Genomic DNA, 20,737 nt, shown 5'->3' with positions numbered 1-20,737 from the left:
AAGGAGGGACTATATTCTACAAGATATAAAAAAATAAATTTTTGTTCTAGAGAAAGGGACTAAAGTGTAAAAATCAAAGGAGTCATTTATTTCCACCTTCCATAAAGGTGGTATTAATTATGTGTAAGTATTGCCTTTTAAAAAAAAAAACACTTTGATATACTACTTTAAATGCATCATCTGTGACCCCTGATTTTTTATACTCATAGAAAATATTTCTGAAGTGATAAGAGCTTAACTCTCTAAGTTCACAGGTACCTATCCAGATGGTGTGGTAGTTAATTACCTGTGGCTGGGTTGATGCTGGCTGCAATATGAAAGTGACAAAGTGCATTGGCATGCAGTGGTGTGTTCCTGTGGGCATGGTGAGGATCCTGCTGATGAGGCAGATAGCCAGTATGTGCTACAAGAGCAAGTGATCTACTCCGACCCCTACGGAAAGGTCTCAGATTTACCTGTATATATAAAAACAAAGTAAAGTGACTGCATATTATGATTGTCAGAATGAATAAAAATACTATTTTATATAATTATACATGTAAAAAAATACCTCTCCATTTTTTGGCCTATCAAATTTGAATCTTGAAGAATAAGTACCCGGCCTACTATTTTCATATTTGCTTTTCAACATCTAAAATCAATTTCCAGAACTTAAAAGTTTAAAAAAAAAAAAAATCAAGAACCTGAAAAACCAGTAAGATGGGCATAGTATAGTGATGGACACTTGACTCTTAGTACCTGGGAGAAAGGTAGGCAGAGCTCTGACTGACTCTATACAATAAGCTAGCCTGGTCTACACAATATGGCAGCCAATGCTAAATAATGAAGCCTTTTTTCCAAAAATAAAGTACCAACAAAGATCTGTCTGCTTGATGTCTTTGCCCACAACTTGCTCCCTGTCACTATGAATGATATTACTATGATAAACCAAGTTATCCAATTTTTTAAAAAGCATCATTTTTCACAGAGATCATTTTATCTGATCTCATGTGGTATCCAATTTAAACATTGCTATGTTACTATTCATGGCATGAAATCATTCATATAGACCCTAACTAAGGTTACCGAGCTAGTAAGAAGCAGAGTAGAAGAGATTCCTCGGCTAACACCTTTTGTTATGTGATTAATATACAAAGCCACTGACTATGTCACACAGCTCAGCTATATTCTTAGCCATCATCTGTGACTTGTTCCAGTCCAGCCTGATCTATACAATGAGTTCCAGTCCAGCTAGAGCTACATAATGAGACCCTGTTCAAACACCAAAAGAGAGGGAAAATTTTTTTCTATACTATACAAGTTCAAACAAATCATTTTCAAGCCACTTCATGTTTTAATATTAAAAAAGGAATAAGAAGCCAGGTGTGGTAATGCATGTCTTTAATCCCAGCACTCAGGATGCAGAGGCAGAAGCACGAGGATCTTCGAGTTTAAGCTAGCCTGGTCTACAGAGAGAGTTCCAGGATAGCCATGGCTATACTGAGAAACCCTGTCTATGAAACAAACAAAAAGCAAAACCAAAAAGAAAAAGAACAGAAATACTGAGTCAGTATTTCTATTCTATTTTCAATCAAAAATGGTTTTTCACACTTGTAATCCCAGAACAAAAGAGACAGAGACAGGATGATTGGCATAAGGCTGAGATCAGCCTGGAGCTACAATGTAAGATTTTGTCTCAAAAGAGCAAAATTTGTTCTATATTCAATTAGCCCAAACATCAAAAATTGAGTTTTACCATCAATGCTTATAAACTAAAGACGTGTTCTGGTGGGTCGAAAGATAACAAATGGCAAATGGTACAACAGAATATAAAAACAAATCTACCTTATGCTCCAAGAGAAAATATATTTTATAGTCAAATCTTTGAATTCTCAGATTTTACATTTGCCAAGTCAACTGTTACTATTATTTTGTAACTGGTTAAGCTAAGATTAATCTCATAATTAAAGATAGCTCGTAAGTTACAAAAAATTACTTAAATGTATTTTCTTTACTTAGATAAAAGGAACATTTCTATAATTGTTTTCCTAAGATATACTACTACTTATAATATTATTATGTTATGTAACCCAGAAGAAAAAAAAATACACTGTATACACAGTTTTTAAAATCTATAAGAAACACATAATATAATAAAAACACTTACTTCTAGAGCACTTTGAACTCGGTCTTTACTGGAAGCATTTCTCTTTAAGTTATTTGTTAAACTAACTGGTTCACACCAGTGGTTGCAGTCACTTCCATACAGGAAGCAATCATTTGGTAAAAATGTTTCTACCCAAAGACGACATACATTATCTTTACAGCAAGTCAATAGTACATTACATACAGAAGCCCTGAGGAATAAAAATATTTTAGAGATAATACTAATTACATAACACATCATAAACATCCTGCAGTGTTTCTATACATATTTAAACATTTAACTAATATTAACAAGAGAGCAGTCAGATGGCCATTCCTCTTGAGGACTAGGGTTTGATTCCCAGTCCTTTTAGCTCCAGTTCCAGGGAACTCAACACCCTCTGGTTTCCAAGGGCACTATAGAGATATACATGAAAACAAAACAACCATACATATAAAAGCTTATAAAAAAGTCAAGAGAACATATATATATTGATGTCACAAGAGAAAATGTTTATCAATCTATTTCTTCTGTCTAGAAGAAAATCATTTTTGTTACAATAATCTTAAGGTTTTTATTACATCTAAAGAGCAATGACTTAGATCAAGCCATAATTCCTCAGTTGACAATCACAAAACAAAGTTCCTAATAAAATGTTCCCATTTATTCAGTGAATGACCATTATTTTTAACTGTTTAATGTTTAAGTGCTACTTTCTGCAAAGTCATTAAGAAACTGATGTAAGCATATAGTATACTTATTGTCTCTTAGCCTACCTAGGCCCAAAGCAGTGATGCGCAAAAGAATTTATGACAGACCTGATCAAACCACATCCATCATTAGCAATGGACTTAGCATTCTGGACTTTCAGTTATTTCCTTTTATGACATCCTCAAAATAAAAAGTATAAACAGCTATTACCAACAAAGAAATCTTTTATCAGGTAATTTAGCAAATGAAAGGAAGAAAGGAGGAGGGAAAGGAGGGATGGATGGAAGGAGGGAGGAAAGGAGGGCAGTAAAGACAAATCAGAAAGGTGAAAGCTAAGAGGAATGAAATAAAATATTCTACAGCAACTGCCTTATCATTCATCGCTTTGTGATTAGAAAGACCCAGCACCACAAAAGAAAACTGAAGCAAAATCGGTGTTTTTCCTTGGTTACCCTGTCAACTTCAGCTTCCCCAGTGCATTCTCCCACCTCTCCCATCTAGCTCTCTCACCCACCTTCTGTCTATTCCTTTGCATTCATTCCTTCTCCCCATTGCTTCTGCTTCTTCCCTTTCTCTGCCCTGACACCATTCTCTCAGTCTCTCTGGGCCATGTTTTGTTTTCATCTCCCATCCATCTACCTCTCATCTCTCCTTCTACAATGCACTCTTTTGATTTCTTCCTGAACCTTTTGCTTCTCACTCCTCATCACTGTAACACTCATCCATCCCTTGAATTTCTCTTTCCTTTCTTCTATCCCTTGCCTATACTTATTTCCTCCCTCTAACGTATATCCATCCCTTGCATTTCTCCCTCACATAGACCATAGCAATAAAATTAAAAGTAAGCAAATTTAACAAGAAAATAAATCAAAAGACAATACCAAAAGTTCATACTGTCAATGAATAACTAGCATAGAAGCACTGACAAAGGAAAGTAGCAGGCGGTAACTAAATGGTGGACTAGAAGCAAAAGAATTTAAAAGAAACAAACAAGTCAAGAGAGAAGCGAACTAAAAATCAACAGAGTGCAGCAATCTTAATGCATGTCTATAGCTTCAAGTGACTCCTCAGAATATCTGTAGTCAATATCAAAGACTGGAGCTGCCCTTCTTTACTTCTTTTAAAATGTTTATTATTCCCTTGATGGTCTAGCACAGTGTTTCTCAACCTTCCTAATGCTGCAACCCTTTAATACAGCTCCTAGATTGTGGTCACCCCAACCACAAAAATTATTTTCATTGCTACTTCATAACTGCAATTTTGCAACTGTTATGAATCATAATGTAAATATCTGTGTTTTCTGATGGTCTTAGGCAACCCCTGTAGAAGGGTCGTTTGCTCCCCCCTCCACAGAGGGATCATAACCCACAGGTTGAGAACCACTAGTCTATCATATTGATACGGAGTCCATACAGCATATAAAAGCAACAAACAACAGATTTAAGCTCACAGAAAGCAACTCTGGGATTGACTACATGTCTCCAACATTTGTCCTCTACTGATGAAACAACAAATTAAGATGGTTTTGCAATTTGTTATCTCCAGCCAACTTTTGGAGGTTCCTGCAAGATCTCACCAAACCTTCCAACCTGGCCTATATTCATCATTTTTTAAATAAATAGTAAAGATTATGCTTACTACACAGACATGTCTACTGTTCTTTCTCAAATCAACAGACTCTCTGCACTCAACTTTTTTTCTTTTTTTTCAGATTCTACCTAATTTTTTTTCTTGGATATTTTCTTTATTTACATTTCAAATGTTTTCCCCTTTCCAGGTTTCCTTCAGAAACTCCCCCAGCCACCTCTATGAGGGTGCTCCCCCACCCACCCAGTCCCATCCTCCTGTCCTGGCATTCCCCTACACTGGGGCACTGAGCAACCCCAGGCCGGAGGGCCTCTCCTCCCACTGATGTCCAACAAGGCCAACTTCTGCCACATATGTGGCCAGCGCCCGAGGCTGCTCCATGTATAGTCTTTGGTTGGTGGTCCAGTCCCCGGAAGCTCCGGGGGGTCTGGCCTGTTGACACTGTTGCTCCCTCCATAGGAGGGAATGTAAAGAATATGCTTACTACACAGACATGTCTACTGTTCTTTCTCAATTCAACAGAATCTCTGCATTCAACTTGTTTTTAAAGATAAAGTTTTATGTACTCCAGGCTGACCTCAAATGGACTCTGCAGCAAGAAAGACTGTGAGCCTGTGATCCTCCTGCTTCCACTTCTTAGGAGTATATATCCTAAGTGTGACCTTCAAAGCCACATTAGAGAGGGTGAGGGCGAGGGCGAGGGAACGAGAGTAACTTAATAAAATGGCCCAAAGGTAGGAGAGTAACTATTACTTCATTGTTATTTGCAGGAACCCCTAAATGTCCCAGTTTTAGGCATCTGCCATCTGTTTCAGTCTTCACTGTGATCAGCTCCATCACAACTTAAGCTAAGTCAGTCCACAAAACTTCAGTAATGCATAAGCCTGTTTAGTATTTTGATGGCTATAGCATCAATAAAGGAGTATACTTGGTCTGGAGAGATGGCTCAGAGGTTAAGAGCACTGACTGCTCTTCCTGAGATCCTGAGTTCAATTCCCAGCAACCACATGGTGGCTCACAACCATCTGTAATGGGATCTGATGCCCTCTTCTGGTGTATCTGAAAACAGCTACAATGTACTCATATACATAAGATAAATAAATAAATCTTTAAAAAAAAAATGAGTATATTCATTTATTATATATCAGAAGAAATTAGTTTCTATAAGATAGTTCTCTTCAGATAGGTTTAAAAGACAAATTTGTAATGATCAATCTGGAGTCACTTACAACTTATAAGAATTAACATACACAATGAGATCATTTATTCAAAACACATTTTAAAGTATGTAGGCAAGAGAACTAGAACTTAAGTGAGCCTGAGACATGGCTCCTTCTGCTGGCAATACTGATTACTCAGATCCCTCTCTGTTAGCTGGAAGACTCGGCCACAAAGTAAGAACACAATCAGTACTTTTCCTAGTCTCTCTCTACACTAAACTTGGACTGGAGGGCTAGGATAAGGACAGTAACTACTCTAATAGGTATACATCCTGTTGGCCCAAAGGGACAAAATAAAGCCGACAAATGATGTGAGCGCATAACCACAGTTCTACCTGAACATCTCAACAGAACCAAAAAGGTGAGATAGACAACCCAATCTGCACTCCACGGAGTTCAAGACAGATTTGTCGATATACTTACTAAATCTATGTAACCTACTGAAAGAACACATAAAAATTCTATGTTAGGTAAGTTTTTCAAGGACTACAGAAAAGAAAAAAATACTAACAGACATATTTTTGAGCTTGTATGAGTTAAACTGAGCTTGTATGGGTTAAACTAATACCCAACTCAAGGAAAGATCATTTAAAGAATTAACTTTATTTCCTTAAAGATGAAAAGGACTTCAATAAATGGTATTTTGTCTTTTGGTTTGCCTGTTTTAAAAAAGGATACCAGAGGATTCAACTGCAAGTACAAATGAGGGTGGTAACTGTCCAAAAAAAAAAGCCTACACAACTAGCAATCTATATAAGATACACAATGGAACACAAAACAAAGGAAAGAAAACTGTGTAGAATTGCATGACAAAGACATCTAATATGGAAATAAATTATCTTGGTCTCAAATTCACATTGAGGCTCTTATGCTAAGCATTGATCTTACTTGGCCCATATCCAGACATGTGCAGCCTGGCACAATCATCGACTATTACTCTAATCTTCAAAGGTTCAAAGTAAGAAAACCAGTTCAAGTTGGTGATGTTCTCTAACACACAGAGAAAACACTGACCTCGGCATATATTTGCTTGTTTTACGCCAGGAAAATCCATTTACGGCTCGTGGATGGGCCAGATACACAAAAGAAAAGTCAATTTCTCCTTGGGATTGTTTTTCTGAATTTTTATCTGGAGAGGTAACAGCTGGCCGCCAGTTTTCTACATTATACCATACCTTTAGAAGACAGTCATCCTAAGGAGAAAACCAAAGAGCATCTAGTGATCGTATACCACAAACATTATTCAGAAAAAGGAAAATTAAGGGGTTTTATTCTCTCGTTAGTCAAAAATTCAACTAAGACTGCAATACTAGTTGCAAACTGATGGCACACCCCTCAAATCCTGGAAGAGGCAGAAAGAAAGTTATCTGTGAGCTACATAGTGAGCTTTAGGCCTGCCAAGGTAACATAGGAAGACCACGTCTTAAAACAAACAAACCAAACCAAACAGAAAGGAAGCAATACTAACTCCAAATTATACACAATCCAGATAACCGAGATAGATGGCAAGGCCGTTCATGAAGTATCATTTTAAGAAAATATTGAAAATGAAAATTATTTAATAACTAATACTGTAGAAGTATTTTATTTAGGGCATTTCAAAAAACCTAACAGTCCTGGATCACACATGGTAAAAGAAAACCAACTCTGGCAAACTGTCCTCTGCATGCATGCATACAGACAAGACAGACAGACACAACCACACACACCCATACACAGATACACAAAATATTAGAAATCAAGTATTATATGTATGTCCACCCTCATTTGTACTTAACTTGGAAAATAAAGGGGGGGATACAAAGAAATTAGTATTAGGTTCCATTTTTGAACTTCAATCAGAATAAACAACTCCATCTCATTCCATAAAAAACAATATGGTGGTGCTTGTGTGCACGCACACACACAAAACAGACACACATATTTTCAAAATTTACCTTTCCAGCAGTGGCAAAAAATTCTCCATCTGGTGAAAATTTCATTAGGTGGACCTGGGAAGCAGTTCTGTAAATTAAAAAGGTGAGAGTTAATCACCAAGGAAACTAGACTCAAAATAACCAGTACTTTCCAAATTAAACTCCAGCAATTTCTCATGATTACAGAATTTTGGTTAACAGTTTCACACTCACTTATTCCCCTTATGAGCTGGGTCTTGCTCTGCGGCTCAGGTTGGTTAAATATCAGGTTAAGCAGGCCTGTTTCTAACACAGCTGGAAATGCAGAGTACCACTAGTGACTCTAAAGGTTCACACGAGATTTCTGTTGTTGCTGCTAAGAAATTTTGTTTTGTTTTTCCCCTTTTTTTGGTGTTGGGGTGAACTCCAGAGCCTGCACATGCTAAGCCGATGCTTTACTAGAGCTTTCTCCTGGCTCTTAACTTTTAGAATATTCCAAAAACGAGGTAGTTACTAAGAGAAACTTTAAATATAGATTTCCAAGTCTTGCAAATGCAGGAAATTCTAGCATTCAAAAGGTAGAATAAAGAATACTGCAAGTTTGAAACCAACTTGGCCTACACTGTGACTACTCCAGGTAAACCAGGGCTGTAATGGTGAGGTCCTATCTCAAAAGCCATTTTTAAAAATTTTTCTAAGAATCACACAAGTAATAATTGTTAAAAACAAAAAAACCCCAAAACCTTGACAAGTCTAACACCCAAGTAATAGCAAATTCCCTCTAAATATGAGAGATGGTTTCAGTTTTCATCTGGATACCTAATTTCTAGAGCCATGTATCTCTTATACTCCAAAATATATTTTTTAAACAACGTTTGGTCATGGTGTTTGCCACTACAACAGAAAAGTAACTAGGACAGCAGCAATGCCAATATTTCTAGCTACTGAGAAGACTGAGGCTAGAGGATCACTTTAGTATAAAAGATTGCCTGAGCAACATAGCAAGACAGTTCCCTCTTCCTGAAATGACCTCACGATGACGTATAAACAACTTCCTCTATCATTCTGTGCCCTGCTCATATCACTCTAGCCACAAGTTAAACACTCTCACACAGGGAACTTAATCCTCAATGACACTCATTTCTTTCAGGATGATTCTCTAATGTGACCTTCAGCTCTCTTTCATTTACCTTGCTTACTTTTGTCTTCAAAGTTCTTATTCATCTAAAAAATATCTTCAGTGTTTGATGCACATCACTACTAAGGAATGTGGTCAAAATGGAACTTTGAGATGTTCTCTAGTCATCTTAAGCTTCAGTTTCTATTCTCAGGCTTTTCTACTTGCTTAATAAGAAACAGTATCAAATCAATAGTTATCAATAGAATAGTTGCCTATTCTAAGTTACTATTGCATTCTCTGACCTTTAACAGTCTTTCCTCCTTTCTTACAAACACACAAAGTACATTTTATGTTCTCAGTTTATTTCATGAAAATCTTTGGATACAACTATAGGAAAGAATAAGGACCCCTCCCCCCGCTTCAATAACTTAAAAGCAAATAGTAAAACAAAGGCACGGTGCTGAGAACAGCTGAAAGTCCACATCTTGATCTATAAATATGAGGCAGAGAGAAGGCAAAAGTAAAGAAAGCCCAGTCTTTCTAAAAAAATTTTTATGCAAAATTCTATTCTCCTTCCATATATTAACATGTTTCTACCTATGACACTTCTGCAAACTTAGTATATAAGTCTGCCTTTAGTGTATGTATAGGTCTGTCATTTGGCACCTAATAACACTCTACTATCACTTCATATAAGATGGAGTAAGAAGAAATCCATTTAACATCGTGTTATTTCAGTTTACTTGTCTAACACTGGACTTCCCCTAACGGTTCAATGCAACATTCAAACAATTTTACAGATACCTGAAACATTTTATGCAACCAATAAATATTTGTTGAATGACAGAAACCTGAACATGCTAATCAAAGTATACAAAATGTAAACCTAAGCTATATTTATAAATTCCTAGAAAAAATATTAATAATCTAGTGTTCTTATCACCAATTCACCATTTACTTTGCACACTCACTGCTACTGTTACTCATACTCTTCTTTCTGAACACTTCACATTTTTATTTAGAAATAACTTAATTGCTTCTTAAAATGTCCATTAGTTATACATACTGCAACTCTGAAAAGTCTCTCTTCCAGTAGTTATCCTCATATGAGGCAGAGAGAACACAAAAGGAAAGCCCAGTCTTCACGACTCACTACTGGTAACTAGTGAGCTATTCTTTTTAAACTAATCTTACTTTTAAAAGAAGGTATTAACTCCAGAACTGTACCTATTTTCCCCTCAAGTTTTTATTTATTAGAGAAATGTTTTATTTGGATAGTCAAACCTATTAATTTTCCCTCTTTGTCACTTTATACCTTTGGTGGCATTTTAGAAAATCTATTTCCTTACATCCAAACAATAGTTTTCTTGTCCAACAGCAAAATGACATAAATGACAAATGGGTGTGTGGACAACTTGGAGGACTCAGTCCTCTCCTTCCACCACATGGGGTCAGGGACTGGACTTAGGTCGCCAGCCTTTGTAATAAGCATCTATGGAGTAAAGCCATTTCACTGACAACCTGTGTATTTATTGTAACCTTTGACCCTAATGTCTGTTCACAGTGAACAGACTAAAAAACTCATATATACAACCAATGTTTAAAAAAAAAAAAAAAGACAGGTTTACCAGTAAAAACTGTCTAGTCAATTACTTACTTGCAATGCCAAATGCACATCCAATTGCCAAAGTTCAGATCTGTTTTATCTGGATTTTCATCTTCAGTTTGCTTTCTTGAGTTAATATTACACCAAAGCTGCAAACAGCTGGAACCAGTTAAAAGACGATTACCTAAATAAATGTACATATATATGAACAGCATTTATTATGTAAGTTGTTAGCACTGAGTTAAGATATATACTCAATGATTTCTTATAATACTATAAAGTACAATAGAGTACCTAAAAAAGAAACTGCAAAAGAATAATTTGGGGTTGGCTAGATGGCTCACTGGGTAAATGCATTTGCTTCCAAGTCTAAAGACCTGAGTTCTATCCCCAGAATCTTTATGTTGGAAAGATAGAACCAACTCCTCCAAGCTGTCCTCTGATCCCCATATAGCATATACACACCCATACATACGTACACATAAATAAGAAATGTAATCTTGATAAAGACATATATATAAAAGAAACAAAAGAATAATTTAAGAGCTTGGATCTGTCAACATCCTACTATAGGAGGGAATGACTCCATGAATCTTGTACTCTTCCCTTAGGGAGTCTAACCAGACAATGGTAGCTGGGGCAGGGCCAATGAGGAACCACCCCTGCCTGACTATCTACAGGTTTTCATTCCTGAGAGAGAAAAGACACTTTATTTTGTGTTATAGTCACTGGGAGAGAGCCCATACTCTTGGAAATAATCTCTCACTCAGTATGCTGTATAAAACCCTCATAAAATGCAGTGAGAAAGGAAGGAAAGAAAGAAGGAAAGAGAAGCGAGGGAGAAAGAAAAGAAGGAGGAAGGAAGAAGAAAGCAGGGAAGAGAGTGAGAGGAAGAAGAAGAGAAAGGGAAGTTCAAAAAAAGAAAGGAAACCCAGGTGTGGTGGCGCACGCCTTTGATCCCAGCACTTGGGATGCAGAAGCAGGTGAATTTCTGAATCTGAGGCCAGCCTGGTCTACAGAGTGAGTTCCAGGACAGCCAAGGGTACACAGAGAAACCCTGTCTCGAAAAAAAAGAAAAAAAGAAAAGAAAAGAAAGAAAGCAAAAAAAGAGAAAAAAGTGTTAGTCTAGAAAAAAGCACAAACTTTAGAACAGAAATTTAGAAATGTATTTAACTCATTTACTTAGCCATGCAAATTGGATCTAGTTGGACAATCTTTGAATTTCAGTTTTCTTATATTCAGAGCTTTTTAAAGCTGTAAGGATTAACTGAAACTTGTACAAAGTCTGTACAAGGACCCCTGCAAAATAATTTTCATACACCTTAGAAGAATGGGATGTGGCTGTCTTCTCTCTTGAACAGAGAATGAAACAACCACAACCAAACAATCCTGGGTAAGGCAAGGCCAGGCTGTAAGAGCATTTGTAGCTTAAATTCTCACGTGCAAATGTTAGCAGCCGTGTAATTACACTACTCAGCTGTAGAGACCACATGAGAGACAGACCACAGGAAGAACAAAGATAATACACTAAAATTAGCCAAAGGTCAGGTATGCAAAGTCTTTCTTGGATCCTCTACATGCTACTTAAAGTAATAATACACAGGTAAGAGATACACATCCCCACAAAACCCTACAGCAATTCTGACCCACAAAACATAAGCAGAAAAATTAATGCTGCTTTCTGCTATAAAATATTTATTTTTATTTTGTATGTGCACTTCTGTCTGCACGTGTGTCTGTGCGCATCCTTTAGAATGGCGTTACAGATGCTTATGGGCCACCATGTGGGTACTAGGAATAAAACTGGGATCACCTGGAGAATAACCAGGTCTCTTAACTGGTAGCCATCTCTCCAGCCTCTCCAGCCCTACGACATAGCATAATACAGAAATCTTGTCTCAGAATCAATTTAATCTATTCTGCCCTAGTTGTTAAAAATCTATCAAAAGTCAGGTCAACAAAATCTTATTTTCCAGAGAGAAGTATCTTTTCCCAAAAGTAAAAGGTATTCTGTATATCACTTATCATGTCCTACCTATCATTTACTAGAGCTTATATTGCCTTCATTTCAATATAAATTATAAAAGGGCACAATTTCTCTTATTTACTTTTGTACTCACCACTGTCACACAGATAAGATTCAGAAGAGAAATAAAATTAACTACTTAAATGACATTTGTTCTAGTTATTCTTGTTAATTTCCTTACCTGCGGGATCCCAGGTTATATTATGTGCTATTGAGTCCAGAAAAAATTGGCCACTTTTCTGCCACTGACTATAAAATTCCTAAAATCAGAAAAAAGTCACTTAGCTAATTATGATTAGCATTTTTTAATAAAATGAACATGTCATGTTTACTGTGCTCATAATAATGCAGTTGTTTTTAGGAACAATACAATTATGTCAGGAGAAATATGAGTTACATCAGCACTTCCCTACCTGTGGGTCACAACCATCAGGAAACACATATTTCACATCACCTTTGGAACTAAGACACTGCTCAGTAGCAAAACTACAGTTATGAAGAAGCAACAAAAATGATTTTATGGATAGGGGTCACCACAACATAAAGAACTGTATTAAAGGTTCATGGCATTAGGAAGGTTGAAAATCACTGAATTAGATAATAAAGACTGTTTTTGAAAAAGACTATTCAGACTACCTGCTGCTAGGGTCTAAAAGTCTATTCTTAGTATAAATAACCAGTAAACATATATTTTATACCAAACATTGCTTACATTATTTGTATTTTATTAAAGTCTAAAATTTAACTTTAAGTGTGTATATAAGGACCAACTAATTTAAATATCTTTCTCAATCTTTCATCTCTAAGATATATTACTTCCTTAATATAAAACTTTCCCATTCTTTCAACCATCTTTTATTTGAACCTACAAATCAGTGAAAGAAAGAAAAAAAGAAAGAAAGAAAGAAAGAGAAAAAAGGAAAAAAATCATGTGACACTATACACACATATTACATCTAGGGGGTATCATTATTGTCCTCTGGCCTCCACAGGTAGCCTCTTCCCAGTTAAATAAATGTAATAAACACTTTAACAGTACAGTTTAGTACTGTCAATTATTTAATGCAGCAGTAAAGGCTTCTAATACTGGATAAACTAGATAATCCACAGATACTAACAGAAATCAGAGAGAATTTTGGAAGCTCTTCGTGAAACTGAATGTTCATGAGTGCCCAGCATAACGGCACTTGCCTGTAAACACAACCCTTCAGAGGCCGAGACAAGACAACTGGGAGTGCAGAGCTAATCTGGACTCACAGTAAGTTCTGTACTTGTCTTGTGCTACGTAGCAAGATTCTGTTTCAAAAAGACCAATAAAGTGTAAGGGGGACGGGATAGAGAAAAGGCAATTTATAAGATAGTATTGACTCAAGTAAAAGCAGTCTCAAAATGATCAGAAGTTATATGAGCGTATCTCCACCATTAAAACACCACTTAATTATCTACATTTCTTATCTCTAATATATCATCCTTGGAACAACTCTATCAAGAATGAACAAATCCCAGTTAATTTCAAAGTTGAACAAAGAGCGTCATAAGGTGATCTTTATTAAAATCACATAGGAGCCCAGTTTGGTAACAGAATCCCAGCACTCCTGAGGCAGAACAGACAGATCTCTGAGCTCCAGCCCAGCCTAATCTAAATAGTGAGTTCCAGGACAGCCAGGGCTAAACAGAGAAACCCTATCTTGGAAAAAAAAAAAAAAAATTAAGTTCACTAAGTAAAAGCAACAGAAACACACAACAGTTCTAAGACGAAAGGATGGACTATCCAGAGACTGCCCCACCAGGGGATCCATCCCATAATCAGCCATCAAACCCAGACACTATTGCATATGCCAGCAAGATTTTGCTGAAGGGACCCTGATATAGCTGTCTCCTATGAGGCTATGCCAGTGCCTGGCAAATACAGAAGTGGATGCTTACAGTCAGCTACTGGATGGAACATGGGGCCCCCAATGGAGGAGCTAGAGAAAGTACCCAAGGAGCTAAAGGGGTCTGCAACCCTATAGGTGGAACAACAATATGAACTAACCAGTACCCCTCAGAGCTGTGTCTCTAGCTGCATATTGTACCAGAAGATGACCTAGTCGGCCATCATTGGGAAGAGAGGCCCCTTGGTCTTGCAAACTTTATATGCCTCAGTACAGGGGAAAGCCAGGGCCAAGAAGTGGGAATGGGTGGGTAGGGGGGCAGGGCAGGGGGAGGATCTGGGGGACTTTCGGGATAGCATTTGAAATGTAAATAATGAAAATATCTAATTAAAAAAAAAAAAAAAAAACCAACCAGACAGCAGTTCTCCAATTTCTAAGCCTATCCCTCCAGTTCCCATGCTGATGCTTCCATGTGGCTTAGGAATCCCTGGTTTAATCTTCATGGTGACTACAAAGACATGGAAAAGACTACGACCTGTTATACTCAAGAGCACTAAAACACATGAACTCTAAGTACATACTCCCAATATTTATAAACCACTAGTTAACAAACTTTCTAATTTCTTATATACTTTCCTTATAAAGAACAGCATTTATTCATCTGACAGCAACTATATTATATAATAAAAGCAAAAAAGAAAGTCCTAAAAATGTTGTAAGACTGAAAACAAATCATGTAACTGTATGAATAAACATTTGAAAAGGCAGAAAACTTAAGATTGCTGTATAGACCAAAAAATAAGGTGCCACTTGGCTCAACAATGGTTTCTGACAGTAGCAATAAAGTAACTTCCAAACTTTAAGTTATTGACACTTTATATGTTATCAAATAAAACTGTTAGAAGGAAAACTAAACAGTTTATATTTTGTTGACAAAATTTAATCTAATTCAATTCTAATAAAAAATTTAATTATATTTTAATATGAAAATTGAACTTAACATGTGTCTTCAATTATAGGTCATAACTTATAGTATGGACTTATAACTTATACTTAGTATGGTCATTTTGATTCTTTTATACTAGATCTATTTCAATTCCTAAAAGAAAAATAATAAAATACTGACCAAGTTTTTCCTTTTTTTCGGCAAACTGACTGGTTCAAAAACAGAGATAACGTTTCCATAGGATGCTGCAATCTTTTAAAAAGAAAAACAAATATAAATTTAAAATACCTATAGATCAAAAGAACAAGTGAGATAACTATTGCAGTTTACATTTAAAATATGCAAACATATGATTTCACCCATCAGTATTTAGGAATGTCAATCTAGAAGACATCACATGGTGCTAGAACCCCAGCACTGCTACCTTTTTTATGCACACTCAGAGACTTCTCTATCTGCATTTATAATACACATATCACCATCTTTTGAATAGTCCTATGGTCAAGAAATGAAAAGAACAGTCATGAAATGCTTAGCATGTAATGAATAATGACAACTATTTCCCTCATAGAGGAAGCATGTAAATACAGTCTTTGCCAAATACAAAATCTGACATGATTTTAAAATGAGTTTTAAGGTTATCTATCGTTGGAGTTCCTAATTTTCCCAACAAATAATTTAACTCAATAAAAATAAAATAAGACCCATTCTTTATCAACACAACGAGTACAATTCTTAACATTTATGTTTTTGAAATTTCTTCCTTTTTCATTTTTTATTTTGTGGAGGGCAGGAACACGTAATTTGAACCCAGGGCTCTTACACAGAGATACTTACACAGTATCCTGAAAATGAGGTACATATTTAATTCCTTCTTGTAAATCAGCAACTACAATAGCTTGAATGAAACCATCAAAATATTAGAAATCAACTAGACATGATGGCATAAACCTGCCATCTCAGAATTTAGAAGAATAGGGGAAAAGAATCATAGATCAGCATCAGATACACAGTTAAGACCCTATCTCAAAAACAAAAGTTAAACCAAACAGGTAACAAATAAGTAAATAAACAAATAAATAAATAAATAAGGCAGTCAGCTGGGCATGGTGGAGGCAGGCTGATCTCTGTGAGTTCAGGGCCTATCTGGTCTACATAGTTCCAAGCCAGCCAGATTTAAAAAAAAAAAAAAATGTAGAGTTAAATAAAAGAACAATATGTTCTAATGGAAAGAAAGAGATGAGGATATTACATATACAAAAATTCAAAATAAGTATGCTAAATGAACTGAGTTTATAGAATATACAAATCAGCTGCACTGTGTTGAGCTAAGAAATACTGGGCTCGAAGTATGAGTTGGTTTTGAGAATTAATTAAGTATTCATCCAATTTTAAAATGAAGGCATATTATTAACACAGTTATTTACAGGTGACTCATGACCACCTTAGCTAGAAGTGTTCTTTGTAACAGAATGATGAACATAAGACTAAAAGATAGGTCTGAGCCTTATTATACAATGATTCATGCCATTGTGAACAATTTGAATTTTTCCAAAACTTTTGTTTTGTTTTTGAGATAGGGTCTTAACTATGTATCTGATGCTGATCTATGATTCTTTTCCCCAAGATAATAAGAAGTTTTGAAGCTGAAAAAAACAACAAGAAATATACAGGTACAGTTTCTCAGACTAATTTGGTGGTTATACAAAGAAAAAATGTTAATGATAAATGTTGCTGATATCAAATAGTGTTTTCTTTCTTAAAGACAGTCAGAAGTACCTTAGTACCAGAACCTAAAAATTTTCTTCCTGATTCTTTATAGACCTATTCACCTATCCTTAAGTAACCCTGTGATCCCTATTCCTAGGAGGCCACCAGATGGATATCAAATTTAGTCCAGATACAAGATGGGCTCAGCATACTACAGCACAGAACTCCTGAACTCAAGAAACCCTCCTGCTTAGGTCTCCCGAGTAAGCTAGGACTACAGATATGTGCCATCATGCCTGGTTTCCTAATACTTTAAGAAAAAAGAGCTTTGATCATAGCACTACCTATTAATAAGAAAACTTACCTTTTATTAGTTTAATCATAAAACCAAATTACTTCCTCCTAACCTAGATAACTGTATAATTTAGTGAATCTTCATGAAAAGCTTTTGCTGGAAGCTATCACATTTCCAACATTACTTAGCTCTATGAATCTGGATGATATTTAAGTAAGTTTTTAATAATAACAAAAGATTACAGAACTAAAGAGCTAGAAGAGCAAACACTAAAACCATGAAAAAAAAAATCCTCACAGTAGTTTTAGAATCCTAAAAAGAAGAACATGTCAAGGCCTAAACAAGAGGCAGATATATATATGAGAGATATTTGCAACTGCACTGAAAAGAAGACCTATAAAGTGACAAAAGACAATGGAAGTACAACAAACAGATAAAGACTGACACAAACATCTTTTATCAATAGTATCATTAAGTACCTAACATGGTGATGCATGCCTTTAATCCCAGCACTAAGGAGGCAAAGGCAGACAATCTGTGAGCTCAAGGCCACCTGGTCTACAAAGCAAGCTCCAAGTTAGGGAGATCCTGTCTCAAAAACCAAGTAACTAAGCCTAATCGGCTATACTTACTCGGTGCTATTTTTAGGAATGTATGCTGCCTAGTATGACGCCGAGCAGGATACTCCACACAGATATAGTTAAACTGATCAACAAGAACTATGCTGTGTTGTATTTGCTGTTATTTTTTTCTATTTATTTATTGTATTATTTATTCAATTTACTATTTTTTACTTTTCATATACAGAGTTCTAACAGTTTTTAATTCCATATTTTAGTTTATGTACCCTTTCTGTTTTCTATAAGTTACTAGAATAAAATCTACCTACAAATAATGACTACCAAATGATTTGTCTTTTGATAATAATACTATTTTTTCCATTTTAAGGAAACTAACATCACAAGAGATTTTAGTTTTATATCAACTTGTATTCCAATGCCAAAACAATAAGCTTTCGGTATGTTTATAAATAATAAGTATTGTGTGTCTATCTCATTTAGTAAAGATTATACTACATCTTAAAATTACACAAAAATGGAGCTCCTAACTGGGTATAATGGTTTATGCCTATAATCTCAACATTCAAGAGACAGACAGTAGGACTGCAGAAAGTTCAAGGCTAGCCTGGGCTGCACTGTGATTTCTAGGACAAGCTAGGTTACAGTGTGACCTTGTCTCAAAAGTCAAAACCAGGTGAAGAGATGGCTCAGCAATTAAGAGTACTTGCTACTGTTGTAAAGGGCCTAGGTCTGCTTCCCAGAATCCAGGTCAGGCAGCTCACAACCACCTGTGAAGTCCAGGTCCAGGTGATCCAAACCCTCTTCTGACATCCATGCTTGTGCCCCACCCCTACCACCCCACCCCCACAGAATCTACATAAATACACTCAGGCACACACATAAAATAAAAATAAATATTTTCAAACAACAAATCACCACCAGAATTCCTGACATTCTCCAAAATTCATCTTGGAGAGCCAAAGAAATGTGTGGCTTTGTCCTTAGAAGGGTCTCGGAGGTAGATATTTCAAAGATTATTCTGATAAAAATCTGCACGTTACCACAAGATTACCTTGCCTTGTTGCATTGAACAGTCTACACATCCCACTTGAATATTTCCATGCTTAGCGCCTGGGATGATCTGTAATCTTTCAAAATTACTTCCCAGTATTACAATGTCACATCCAGATGCATAGGCCTAAAAGGTAAAATATAAATGATAAACATTTCAAAAAATATGTAAAAAACTGGTATTACACATTGTTTAAAACATAAATTTTAACTGCTTCTGAGACAGCCTTTGTTACAACTATTTTCTTTCCTTCCTATATATAACTCAACTACAAACCAACCCCATCTGAAATTCATCATATGCATTTCTTTCATCTTCGTTGAATGTCCTCATCCCTATTTGTAACAAAATCATCTGTCTGTTGTCCTACTGTTAACAATCCAATTGCTTAAATCCCTGTCTCTGTTTTCAACACCCCCCCACAAATGACTTCTGAAGAAGTTTACTGAATCAAGTTATAATCACTGCTTAAATTTTAGTTTCCTACTACGCTTGCAATAAAGTCCCTAACTCCTTCCTTACTATGAAAATACCCTACGTGATTATCCTTCTATAAATCCATCTCAGGCACTTCTGTCTGTTTCCTTCCCTCGCCTTTCATTGCTCTTCCTTCTGTTCTTTTTTCCACTTAACATCAAACATATCTAACACTATACAATCCAAAGATGCACGAACCTGTTCTTAAGAAGGACCATCTGACCATAAACATGCTTAGTCTTTAGAGCAGTTGATTCCATCCCAGGCTCTCTCTTTTTCTTACTTATTCTCATGTATTTACTACTCCCTACCTCTCCAGTTGCTTGGGAATGCAATGACAAAGGATATCAGAAATAAAGAACTAGGCTACAGTTTAAAAATAAAAACATAGGGGCCATGGGTGGTGACACATACATTTAATTCCATCACTCGGGAGGCAGAGGCAGAATCTCAATGAGTTTGAGGCCAGCTTGATCAACATAGTGAGTTCCAGGCCAGTCAGGATTATATAAAAAGACCTTGACTCAAAATTAAATAATTAATTACAGGAGGAACAGACTAATCTGACTAGAGACTTCTACTCTAAGGCCTAAGGAATGAGGAGCAGATAAATATTAAGACCTTTTCCACAAAAGCAGGAGTTGAAAAAGTTGTTTGAATAAATCTGCCAAAGTATTTGGATGTAAGAGAAACAAAGTATTTAGGATTCCTACTGTGCAAATTGTGAATATTATAGATACACCTCAAGTTTAAGAAGGCAGTTCTACAGGAAAACTGGCAGGAGACTAGAGACATTTAAATACCCAAAGAGGTCACACTTATCTTAACTTGCCTTCTGCTCTGGCAGCATTAAACTGAAGATACGCATAACTGCACTCAAGGACATAGGTTAAAGGGCTATTTCATTGAGGGAGTAGAGATAAAGACAAATGAAGAGATCTGAAAACTACTTAGGAGGCAGACTCAACAGGACTTGAAAAACAAAGTTGGAGGAGGTGCTGATGATTCTACCGAGCCTCAAGCTTAGAAAACCAGCTAGGGCTGGGTGGCAGTGGCACATGCCTTCAGTCCCAGCACAAGGGAAGAAGCAGAAGGATCTCTGAGTCTGAGGCCAGCCTGGTCTCAAAAAAAGAGAAAAAAAGAAAAAGACAGGCAGACAGAACTTGCAACTATTTTCAAAAGGTAATTGATATAGGGAAACAAACAAAAACAAAGTGGGAAACTGAGTCTAAACAATGAATTTGAGTATTTGTGAAACCTTTAAGTGAAAAATCCAAGGATCATTTCAATTTATCAGTATGGAATTCTAAGACAGGTTTCTCACCACTGAAGTTAATATACTCAGGAAGTGTATACAGAATGGAAGACCAAGGCCGAATTATCACCCTAAAAGAACACTTAAAAAGAACAGCCGGGCGTTGGTGGCGCACGCCTTTAATCCCAGCACTCGGGAGGCAGAGGCAGGCGGATTTCTGAGTTCGAGGCCAGCCTGGTCTACAGAGTGAGTTCCAGG

General features: G+C 36.3%; 1 protein-coding gene across 4 annotated transcripts in view; it reads right to left on the bottom strand.

Annotated features, from left to right (window-relative positions):
- Positions 1 to 20,737, bottom strand: part of Dmxl1 (Dmx like 1) — a 129,757-nt gene that overhangs the window by 99,259 nt on the left and 9,761 nt on the right. For all 4 annotated transcript variants that reach the window (XM_029471979.1, XM_029471981.1, XM_021150434.2 and 1 more), the window contains exons 2-9: positions 18,748 to 18,873; positions 15,291 to 15,362; positions 12,472 to 12,550; positions 10,316 to 10,448; positions 7,581 to 7,647; positions 6,658 to 6,836; positions 2,147 to 2,336; positions 287 to 455 (exon numbers count right to left, since the gene is read on the bottom strand). In XM_029471979.1, coding sequence (XP_029327839.1) covers positions 287 to 455; positions 2,147 to 2,336; positions 6,658 to 6,836; positions 7,581 to 7,647; positions 10,316 to 10,448; positions 12,472 to 12,550; positions 15,291 to 15,362; positions 18,748 to 18,873 — 1,015 coding nt within the window. The remainder of the gene's footprint in view (positions 1 to 286; positions 456 to 2,146; positions 2,337 to 6,657; positions 6,837 to 7,580; positions 7,648 to 10,315; positions 10,449 to 12,471; positions 12,551 to 15,290; positions 15,363 to 18,747; positions 18,874 to 20,737) is intronic.

This window comes from Mus caroli, chromosome 18 (genome assembly GCF_900094665.2).
Source record: "Mus caroli chromosome 18, CAROLI_EIJ_v1.1, whole genome shotgun sequence".
NCBI lineage: Eukaryota > Metazoa > Chordata > Mammalia > Rodentia > Muridae > Mus > Mus caroli.
Note: the sequence above shows the minus strand (reverse complement) of the source record. Positions and strands in the feature narration are given on the sequence as shown.